The sequence below is a fragment of the Xiphophorus maculatus genome, chromosome 7, assembly GCF_002775205.1.
Source record: "Xiphophorus maculatus strain JP 163 A chromosome 7, X_maculatus-5.0-male, whole genome shotgun sequence".
NCBI lineage: Eukaryota > Metazoa > Chordata > Actinopteri > Cyprinodontiformes > Poeciliidae > Xiphophorus > Xiphophorus maculatus.
Window position 1 is genome coordinate 7,515,207 of NC_036449.1, and position 12,039 is coordinate 7,527,245.

Consider the following 12,039-nt stretch of genomic DNA (forward strand, 5'->3'; position numbering starts at 1 on the left):
TCGTGATAACTTTCGACAAAAAATAATTTGGCACGAAATAAAATACAATCCTTTAACACAAATCTTAAAACGTGAACCAAACAACTTAAAATACATTATTCTATCTTTTAGAAATAAACATACATTTTTTCAAGAAATAAACTATTTTATTGACACTTACACTGTCATTTGTTTATGAAAGGTGAAACGATCGGCTGCTGATCAATATTTAGGAACTGAACAGGCATAATGCTGTCGTAAACCAGAAATGTTGCATCTGACACTTTTATCTCCATGCCAGATGTGCCTTCTGTCTCTATGTGCACAAGCACACACACGCACGCCTACCCACACACACACGCCTACCCACACCCCCCCTCACCCTCACCCCTCACACACACTCACCCCATTCCTTACACAGTGGCTCCTTTTGTATTTTGGTCCGTGTGCTAAAAGGATACTCAGGTGGCTATCATGAGACATTATTGTCTCCCAAACCCTTGGGATGCGCACACACACACACACACACACCCACGCGCACGCCCACACACACTGACTTATTTGATGTTGGCTCACACATCAACTCCCAGCATGATATCTAGGCTGAGAGCCATGGTTCTCTATTGTTCTCAATGGACTGTATTTGACATTTTTGAATCCTGTTTTTTGTCACCTACCATCTGTTTGCTAAACTCCTGAGCTCTAGTGGTTGGCATGACAATCCAAGAATGCAGCTAATTAGCCTTAGATGTTGAGTCTTCATAACGAGTGAGCAAGACAACGAACGTCTCAGTTTCTGCCAGACGAGGGACAGACACATTTCCACCCAGTACTGGTGAGAAAGGTGCAATATAATGAAATACCGTATTTTCTGGACTATAAGTCCCACCTTTTTTTTACAGTTTTGGCTGTTCCTGCGTTTTACGGTCCGTCAGGCAGACTCAACACATCACTGAGGTGCAAAGCTTCAACTCTTGCCTTGGAATTTTGCCTCAAATATTACATTTCGAATAGTGATATCGGTATTACATGCCCTGGTGCTGTTGTAATTATTTTTGCGCTATTTTGTGCAGCTTTGATGCAGTTTTACTTCTGCTAGTGAATGAGATTCTGCACCACAGGCAGACAAAGAAGAACACATTCCTACCCAACAAAGCCTCTGCCGTTGTTCCTGCTAGCTAGTAGCACCGATTGTGAGCCATCTGTAAGAGCTGCTCAAGCAGTTCAGACCGCGGTGCACTTATTTTACATTTTGCTGTTTTTGAAAGATTTTTTTTATACCCAAAGCATCACAGTAAACCTAAATCTTCACCCAAAATATAGTATCACAAAAGTGAATTTTGAATGGGGCCTATAAGTGTTTCTTGAGGAACCCCAGCTATGGACGTTACTGCAGTGAAGAATATAAACCTGTGCAACCCCCACAAAAAAATACATTTGTCTCAAGATTTGCTCAAAGGCAGATGTATGATTTCTTCTTTATTCTTTTATTATTTTCACATGATATAAGGTAGCTCATACGCTGTGCTTTATTGCTTTTATGCTGGGATATTGGGGGGAAAAAAGGCCTTGAATTGAACACTGGATCACACAGGAGTTTGTGACAACCTTTATACAATATTTAAAGCAAAATGGAGAGAACTTCCTTAACTTTTCACATAAGTTTGCTTCTCGGTTAATAACGTAGTGTGCACTTCCTTTCTTGCTCCTGTGCTGTGCGGCAGGAGAACCACTGTCTGCGGATCAAGATCCTGGGCGACTGCTACTACTGCGTGTCTGGGCTGCCAGAGGCCAGAGCCGATCACGCCCACTGCTGTGTGGAGATGGGGCTGGACATGATCGAGGCCATCTCGTAAGTCTGGGAACGGCCTTAATATAGCAATTCTGGAAGCTGGGCACACTAAAAACAAAATGTCTGGCAAACACGACTCACTTTTAAACCTCACCAGCAGCATTCACTGAGAGTACAGCTGGTACATTTAGACACGCTAACTGTGTAGATTGTCACTTTCTTGTTTGCTTGTTTCTGCTGCAGGCTCGTGCGGGAGGTGACCGGGGTGAACGTGAACATGCGAGTCGGCATCCACAGCGGCCGGGTGCACTGCGGGGTGCTGGGACTCAGGAAGTGGCAGTTCGACGTCTGGTCCAACGACGTCACGCTCGCAAATCAGATGGAAGCGGGAGGCCAGGCCGGGTTCGTCCAATAAGCTTCCTTCTCCATTTTCGCTTCCTAAACGTTCCTTCTGATAAATGTTAGCTGCGTAAGATTTACGTAACAGCCAGAGCATTTAGAAAAGGAACGCTTTCATTTCAGGCGCATACACATCACGAAGGCCACCCTGAACTACCTGAACGGGGACTACGACGTGGAACCGGGAGCAGGAGGAGAGAGAAACGCCTACTTGAAGAGGAGCAACATAGAAACCTACCTCATTGTGGGCTGCAGTCAGAAAAGGGTACGGCTTTCGTCACTGAAGGAGGCAATGAAAGAGAACTGAAATCATTTTTGTCTCATTTAAAGTTGAAAAGTAGATTTTTTTTTTTTTTTTTACAGTAAAATGCCAAAAAGAAAAATGGCAGAATCATCATTTTAGCAAAATGAAACTCCTTTTCGTTTTGGTTCATATCAAAAATCTGAACGTTCTTAAAGGGCCGGTTACGCCAGAATGAACTGATAAAACAAATTAAAATGTTAAAATATCAATAGATAGTTGTCTCTCCTGGATTTTGTAATTGCTTTAGTGTTTTTTTAATCAAAATGACGCCTTTATGATCCCTATTTAGAAATGTTTGTTAGGATTTTTTATATTTGCGCTAATGTATGAAGTTAAATGTGACATTTTATTACTTCCTATATCAATTACTGACTATAACTTGACATCTAGTCAGGCTGAGGCAACAGTCACTGAAACTCAATGTTTTTGAGCAATTTTGAAAAACTTTGCTGTAAAATCAGACAAAAAAATACGGAGATTTGTTGAGATTTGAACTTTGCAGATTTGTGAAAAACTGGCAAGACTTATTGATGTAATTTGGAGTCTGGAGGGCCTTGAGTTTGACACGTGTATTATAGTAACAGGTGACATTTCAGATGAAAAATATCAAAATAAAAACATCCAACCTAAGTTTGCCTACTAAAGCTTAGTTCGTAATACAGTGGTAGCTCTGTACATTGGTAAAAAAATTGCTAATACCAACTTCACAAATTATTTTGCAAATCAATACCATTTTGCTTTTTGTCACTCTCTGTTTGTTGTACATACACCTGATGGTGAATAATAAATAAATATATATATATATATACTGTATATAAGACAAATAAATTCTGGTAAAAGTAACCGTGGGGGTAAAAGTATTTTCAAGTAGTTCATTTAAATTCATGCATTTTCAACATTTCTTACATGTGTGAAAGTCTAAAGTTTTCCTAAAAATGACGGTCTTATGGTGATTTTCCAAAGATAGAAAACAAGCAGTTGTTTCGCAAACTACCTCTCTACATCCTGTAGTTTTTCAACTGCAAGTATTGAACTTACTTATAGAAATGGTAAAACGAGGTGGTGGCAGCATCATGGTTTCTTTTTGTTTAGCGGGGATGTGGAAGCTGAATAGAGGCAGTTTAAAGAGATGAATACAGAGCGACTGGGAATAGTGTCTTTATTCAGGCAAACAGACTTTTATGATGTTGTTTGAATCCAACTCAAAACTAAAGAAAGATGGGAATAAAATGTTGCAATTATTTCTAATATTTAGTTTTTGCTTCCCATTTATGGATTCCGGCTTTGATTCTACTTCACAAATATTCAAATAAAACTCCAGTGAAACACTGTGACGTTTGTGTTGGTGTGAAAAGCTGCTACTTTAAAGGGCTTATTGGACAGACGTCTCTTTGATAGCAAACAAGTTCCAAGTTAATTTGCTCCCAATATTGTCTGTAAGCTGAGTTTGTGCTCCACACCAGCAGGACCGAGTTCATCGCCGCCTCCCTGCTTCAGCCTCCTGTTTGTTTATGACTTGATATTTTTGGTCAGCCTCCCCCGGCAGTATCACAAGCTGCGACTATAGTTAGCAAGTCATGTGAAGTGATATTTTATTCTCATTCTGCTGCCTGTGGTCCAGGACAGAGGGAACTTTTTGAAGTCTACCTTTTTTTCTAATTTTTAAAAAAATTTTATTTTATTCTTCTAGTTCTTACAAAAACAGCTCAAAGCTGTTCAGTTCTGATATCAAATGAGATAAACAGAGCTGCCTAGGAAATTGCCTGGAACTGTTTAAAGCTGTTTTTTTTTTTTTTAGTATTTTAAAAGGAATCTTAATTCTGCAATCATAATACGTGAAAATAAAACGTTTCTTTTTGCCTTAGAACAAGTTATTTGTAAGTGGAATGTCCCTGTTTGGGCCCCAATATTTTTTATCAAGCTCAGAAGTAAAGGATTTGTACGATCACCACCACACCTCCTCCACATGGTGCAAATTGTGAATTTCAGCCGCTTTTTAGTTTTATATTTAATGCCAATAAAATGTAAGCAGACCTAACAATATGCCAAATGTGATGCTAGCTTGGTTAAGGGAAAGCAAAGATCTAAGAATATAAATGTCTCAATGGCAAATGGCTTCTCTACTGAGAAGAACAGATTCTGTATTGAAAATATGACGACATGCAGTAAAAACAATAAGCAAAAATCAACATTAAACGTTGTAAACAGAATCGATGCAGAAGCTCGTGAAATGAACCACTGAGCCGAATCCTTGTAATCTGTCTGAGGCCAAGTTGTTACTTGAAGGCGACGTTCCTTTAAGGCAGCGGTGTCGAGCTCATTTTGGTTTTAGGCCAAATCAGGATCATGAGTGCTCTTAAAGGGCCGGTTGTGCCAGAATGTGTTGATAAAACCTGATCACAAACTGTTAAAATGTCAATAAATTCTTAAAACTTAAAAAGATATTATTGAACATCTTTTCGGTCCCTCCAGGATTTCGTGATTCTTTTTGTGATTTTCTACAATAAAACAATAATAAGTGTTTGTGGTACTAATTTAGGAAGATTTATGATATTTGCACTTATTAATAATGGTAAATGCGGCTTTTTAGTACTCACGGTGTAGATACCGGACTATAATCTGAGTTAAGGCTGAGGCAGCTGTTTAGTACAAGTAAGTACGTTTTTGACAATTTTGGAAAATAATCTGCAATAAACTCCCAATTATTAACGCAAAAACTGCAGGGATTTGCGTGAATTCCCACAATAATTCTCAAGAAACTGGATGGACTGCTATAACTCGGCAGTAAACAGATAAAAACTGCACTGATTTGATTGATAACATAATATTTAAGCACACTTAGTGTTTAGTCTAGAAATTGGAGGGCCACATAAAAAGTTATGGCCCTCGAGTTCGACACGTGCTTCAAACTTTTATGGCATTCATTCGTTTCGTGCGTTTAACCTCTGCGTCCTTTTGCTCAACAGAAAGAAGAAAAGGCGATGATTGCCAAAATGAGTCGACAGAGGACCAACTCCGTCACCCACAACAGCAGCCACTGGGCTGACCGTGCCTTCCACAACCACATCTCCAAGGAGATGAAGAGGATGGTGAGCAAAATCAACGCTGTTAGACTGTTTGGCTTGCCTGGTTGTGATAATTTACTCATTAGAGGGCCACAGCCAGGTGACTCTCCTACCAGCAACTCGTCTCAGGGCCTCATTTGGCGGTGAATCCAACGCGTCGTTAGCGACAATAATGCTTTGATCTCCGTTGCTGAGGCGCGGTGGGGACGGCCCTTCACGGCACACCGAGCCCCGGCAGTGAGAGGCTCTCAGCGGCACTCAGGAAGAGGGACGGAGGGCAGACAGGGGAGGGAGGAACGGCAGCCGCACTCAAGTGAGACGTGCTGCGGTGCAGGGATGTGAACTCAGCGAGTCTCACTGAGGTTCGGGTTTTATTCATGCTCTGTAGGCCTGAGAGCACGAGCATTTCTACACAGCAAGTTCAGAGTCGACGAAGAAGGCAGCCATTGGGATTTTATCCGTGGATTTTAGTGCATTACCATGGGATACGCAGGCTAGTTAGCAGTCTGGATGCAAGATGTAGAGTGGGTTGTCCATCCATTTTCTAACACCCTTGTCCCTAGAGGGGTCGGAAGGTGCTGGTGTCTATCTCCAGCTAACGTCCGGGTGAGAGGCGGGGTCACTCTGGACAGGTCGCCAGTCAGACACACCCCCACACCTCCCACAGTCAGACCAATTATCCTGTGGGAGGAAGCCGGAGTACCTGGAGAGAACCCACGTATGCACAGGGAACTCCATGCAGAAAGACCCCGGGCCGGGAATCGAACCCAGGACCTTCTTGCTGCAAGGCAACAGTGCTACCAACTGCGCCACTGTACGCAGAGTGAGTTGTGTTCTTATACAACAGATGGGACGGAGTGAAAAAAACAAAAAGAGGAAAATGGCGCCACCTACTGACGGCCCCTTTTTAAATGAAAGCTGAGACGACTCTGAATGTTACTCCCTGTATACGTTCATTTAACAACAAGTAATGACTGGTGTTCTTTTACATTTTCTTGAAATGAGATGTTTGCGTTGTCACTTTTACCCAAGAGTTGTTTTTTTTAACGTGAGCCTGGCATCGGTTTTCATGTTCTCATTCACCGTCACCCTTTCTGTTGTTAACAGCAGGAGCAGAGAGACAGAAAGTAAAGCTGAGCAAACGACCAGAATGCTTTTATCATCACGAAAACAAAAGAATTTAATAAATAAAATAAAAATAATAATATATACGCAGAGGTTTCAAGAATTGATTTGCTTTTTCAGCAAGGACGTTTATACTTTAAACCTCAAGTGGGCGCTAGAGACGCACTGGTTTTCCAGTTAAAATTAAAATGGCAGACATGAAGTATGGTTCTGTATCACGGCGATTATTCATTTTTGACACTGTTTCTAGATTAATGTTGGTCGGTGTTAGCCTGGTTGATGCCAACCTGCTACTTGTGTGAATCACATGAGAGCAAAAGCTAAAATAAAAAAGATCCATCAGTGAAGCTCTGCTGGACTGTGATCACGTCTTTAAATGTATTTCTATATTTTTCACATTCTTCACAAACATACTGACTGATGGCTATGTAACAGTTCTAATACCTGGCTAATAACGTCTTTTCCAGAACTTTTATATTTATGTCGAACTTTTATTCATTAAACACAATTTGACTAAAGTATCTTGCGTCTGACGTCGCCTTCGCTGTGTAATTCTGACTTCCTTCCACCCACAGGAAACATTTCCTCTTTTTTTTTTCTCTCTCGTTGCCTCAAACTGATCATTATGTCATCAGGTCCATAATAACAGTTATTTTTGAGGTAATAATACCGCGTTTGCAGCTGATTGTTATCGTTAGGTTGAACAACGTTGCTGTTATATGTAAAATATTAACCATCATCATTTAGTCAAAGAGGACATGGTATGTTTTCAGTATTTTAAAGTCCTTCTCACTTTGTAATTGAATAAATTAGAATATAAATGACCGGTTGGTTTATTTCTGTAGCTCCATTCACTTAGTAAAGTACATTATATAGATTAATTACACAAACTCCTGTTTTCAAGCCTTTACTTCTGTTAGTTATAATTTACAGCTAATGAAAACACGACAATTAAGATTTGGATATTACATCAGAACAAAAAAGTAAATGCATTTTGAAAAATAATTAAAGTAATGGTATCAATAAAATGTATGTTTGCTTAAAGGTTGTAATTTTTGTAAAGGGACTTTTGATTCGGACAAACGAGCCTCAGTGGAACATGTGTTCTCATTTTTTTAAGGACTCTATTGTAGATAATTGTTCAGATTAACGTACTCAAAGCCAAAAAACACGGCCTCTTTTAGCTTTATTAATAAGTCAAGAAGTACTCAAGTTAATAGTTTGTTTTTCTTTTACGTTCCTGTTTTTCAGGGCTTCGAGGATCCCAAAGACAAGTGAGTAACAACTCCGTCATCAAACGCAGTACTGGTCACGTTTATTGTCTCTCCTGGTAAGAACCACGTTAAAATGAAGCAAATTTGCCGATTAGTTTCTGAAATCTTTTGAAAAACGCTGACCTTCAATTTGAGTACAGTTGTTCCGACGGGTGGGGATGATTGTTGGGATTTTTTATTTTTTTTTTACTGTGTAAAAGTGCCTCCAATACCAGCTGCTAACATAACATTAGATTCTCTGCCCATTGAAGAAAAGTCAATGTCAATTCTTTGCTCTTTTTTTTTTCTAACCCTCTTGTGTTGCTTTGTCCACATCTCTACCAAATCCATTGATGACCCGTTTATTTTAGTTCTCAGGCCGATAATGTCACAAATCTCCACCACACTCAGCAATGGACGTTTGGTCAAATTACTTGTTGTCGGTGTCTGTCTCACCTGGCCAAAGCAAATGGCTCCAGATGAAGTCCAAGCACAGCTTAGCAAACGTAACATGTTTATGTTTGTGATGGTAGGATGTTTTCAGCATCACTCCCAAAATCTTAGTTTTTAATGGTCGTTATGGAGCGTTGCTGATCTTTGAAGCTCGGCATTCAATTATGTTTAGACAATGTCAGCTTGCCAATCAGAAATACTCTAATGTATCTACTCTCTTTCAATAAAACCAGTTGCTTTCGTTGTTTTTCAAACTTTTGAATATTTGTACTCAAATTCACCGCATATTTCTTTCCTAAAATTCGATTCTTTGATTATTGCAAAAGGGTTCATTTCGAGGCTCTCTCCAGATTTTCACCAGCAAATGCATTCCCAGCTGTAGTCCTGAATGTTACGCATGGACCCACAGTGCTTCTGTTCTACCACAGCTTCATTTTCAGACAAACGTCAAACTCTGATTGGGTTTCAGAGATCCGGCTTGTTGCTTGAACTTAACCTATAAATGTAATTTTGTAGTTTCGGCCTGAGAGCACTTTGCTGGTGCAGGTTTTCTTTTGTTCCCGGTTCTCTGTGCGGTACCAGACTAGGACTCATCGCTGAAACTATAAAACCAGACTCAGTCATCTGGTGTCGTTGGACTGATATCATTCATCTATTCTCCCTGTGACAGACAGAAAAGATGCTTCCCTTGAGGCCGACGGCTCATCTAAATGGCAGTGTTCGCAATTTTCACAAGGTTTCTGTGTCATGTAGCCAAATTCATTTTCATAAGCACAAGACGCTGGAGTCTTACCTCGGATATTGTCATCCACAGTCTACCTGCTCAGTAACGTTCTGTAGTGATGCAGCGCCGACCGTTTCAACCAGAGAATAAAGAAAAAAAAACTTTTAAAGAAGTCATTCTGTCCTTGTTCTTCCAAATCTTTGCTTTTCTTAATTTTTTCCCCTTCAAATAAGCTTGGCATAATTCTTAGTTAAGTTTGTAAATCATGCCAGGTTGAGGGATTTGTAGGGTAAGACATTCAGAGACAAACCTGAATGTTTATCTCTGTGTTATTACACTGTGTAATAACCCTGTGTAATGTTTGTGATGTGATTACTGTGTGGTTACTGTGTAACGGTGTTACTACACTGTTATTATAAGTGTAATAACAGAAACTGCTTATCTTAAAGGGGCAGTTTTATGTGATTTCCAGTCACATAGTGCCATTTTACAGCACAAATTACCTCCAGTTGTTATAAAAACACTTCAATATTTCACTTCTAATTAAACTGGATCAAACTGAATTTTAAATTTTTTGAATTATTAAGATGCATTTTCATCAATGTGTATTCTTTATCTTTTTTTTCTGCTGCATATCTAATCAGTGAACTGTAAAGTAATAAACCAGGCAGAGAAATTCTCGCAATCCTAAGTGGGGTGACAAGTCCTTTTGTTTTGGTCAGATAAAATAAAAATAAGGACAAACTTCCCCCCCACCCCACTTTGTCCTCAGAAGTAAATGTCACTCCGTCTCATCTTGTTTTATTCAGGCATTTTATTTTCAGGAACACGCAGGAAAACCTGAACCCGGAGGACGAGGTGGACGAGTTCCTGGGCAGGGCCATCGACGCGCGCAGCATCGACCGCCTGCGCTCCGAACACGTCAAAAAGTTCCTGCTCACCTTCAGAGAACCCGACCTGGAAAAAAAGGTTAGGCCGCACACAAGCCCGCCGCCGGGAGCATCAGCGGATAAACGGTGGTGACAGGCAATCTGCCGAGCGCAACAACAACAACAAAAAAACGAAACAAAAAAAGCTTTCTCCTTTCTGTGCCTGGAGGACGTCAAAGGAAAGGGAAAAAACACAGAAACGGGAGGTTACGTCTGGAAGTGGAGTACTGAAAGTCAAAGCAGGAACACGGACAGAACAGACTAAACGTGTTACTGATTCGCAGGTTGACTATTTCTGCTGCTGTCATGAAATACAAACACTGTTATTCTCATCTCAGCCATAAAGGCTTACAAAGCTACTACTAATAGCAATAATTTAATGAAAACAATTTGAAAACTAAAGAAAGTACAAAAAGACAAAATAATTGACAAAATGATTTAAATAGATCAGAATCAAATAAATACATTCAATTGACGTGCATGTAAAGCCTTTCAGAGACAAAATATTAGCTGTTCAAAATGTCAAATTACTTTTCTAATGTAACATTTTACTATTAAGTCCCATTACAATTATGGACTCCTAAATTAATAGCTAACTCGCATCACTTAAACATTTGTAGCTTGACTCAGAAGGCTAAAGAAACGGGTATTTATCAAGTAATTATTGATTGTGTCTATTGACATATTTTGGGAATTTTTTTTTTTTTTCCTTCAAGGTCGGAGTCTAATTCCGTTTGTTGTCTGACATCCAGCTTGTTCTTCCCTGTTTCCAGTACTCCAGACAGGTGGACACCAGGTTCGGTGCGTACGTGGCCTGCGCCACCCTCGTCTTTTTCTTCATCTGCTTCATCCAGATCGTCATTGTGCCGACGTGAGTCACGCTGTGATGGTGACAGATGCTCAGACCCTGGCCGCATGCAAGAGCATTAAGTGGAAGGGAAATGTTTGGTTGAAAAATGTGGAAAATCAACTATGTTAATGCTATTAATTATTATTATTAGCTAAGACTGACATAACACCTGTCATGAACATGCAGGACTCTTTATAAATGTTTATGACCGGTGTCATGAAGTGTCATTTGGTAAATAATGACACTTTTAATGCAGCGTTGCACTAAAAGTTGCATTAAAATGAAAATAAAAGTGTCAACTTTGCATTAAAAGTGTCATTATTTACAGATCGACACGTCATGACACCAGTTATAAACATTTATAAAGAGTCCTTCATGTTCATGACAGGTGTTATGTTTTGCTTATGACAGTGTCGTGTCACTCTTATGCGCACTTCTTCAAATAAATGTTGCCCAGGAATGTTTGCATTCTACCACACTTTCTCCTTCCACTCAACCTTCCATTAGTATGCTTGGAAAGGCCCTCTGTGAACAGCCAGCTTCTGTACAGATGACCTTCTATGTCTTACCCCTTACCTTTTATTGCGTCTGCTGTAACATGACAAAAACATTTTTTTTTCATGGCTTTATTTGTAATTATATATATCTATATATATATATTTTAGCGTATTTGAATTTTCTGAAAAGCCTAACTTCAGGTTTTCATTACCTGCAAGTCATTATTAAAATGATCAGAAATAAACTAATGTAATGTAACTTTAGTGTTTTTAATGAAGTTCATAGATATGGAGATGTACAACAATTACCAAACTTTTATTTATTTATGTTTTTGCACGGGTTGTTTATAGCAAATTAAATTCTCATGCAACACCGGCTGGTACCAAAAAAACCCCCAAAAACCTCACTATAAATCATACTAATGCATATCTCTTAATGTGTTGGTATTTTTGTTTCGTGAGTCTCTTTGCTTCCGGTCCCAGAGAGAGATTAAGAACCAAAGTTGTGAGGAAGCTGATTATACACTAAACTCTTATTCCCGCTGCGGCTTTATGGTGATAATTTGTGGCCTAAGCTGTAAAGACCTGGTAGAATCAGGTGAGCTTCTCTCCGCCAAAGGTTTTCCTCAGATACTCGGCTTACTGTCAGAGCCGTCCAGCTTTGACAGA

At 39.6% G+C, this 12,039-nt stretch overlaps 1 protein-coding gene across 2 annotated transcripts in view; it reads left to right on the forward strand.

Annotated features, from left to right (window-relative positions):
- The window catches only part of adcy5 (adenylate cyclase 5), a 100,294-nt gene that overhangs the window by 74,611 nt on the left and 13,644 nt on the right, over positions 1–12,039 (forward strand). The window contains exons 5-11 of one of the 2 annotated variants that reach the window (XM_023337276.1): positions 1,704–1,831; positions 2,015–2,173; positions 2,294–2,435; positions 5,441–5,563; positions 7,916–7,938; positions 9,904–10,063; positions 10,797–10,894. In XM_023337276.1, coding sequence (XP_023193044.1) covers positions 1,704–1,831; positions 2,015–2,173; positions 2,294–2,435; positions 5,441–5,563; positions 7,916–7,938; positions 9,904–10,063; positions 10,797–10,894 — 833 coding nt within the window. The remainder of the gene's footprint in view (positions 1–1,703; positions 1,832–2,014; positions 2,174–2,293; positions 2,436–5,440; positions 5,564–7,915; positions 7,939–9,903; positions 10,064–10,796; positions 10,895–12,039) is intronic. The other variant, XM_023337277.1, reaches the window with a different exon arrangement.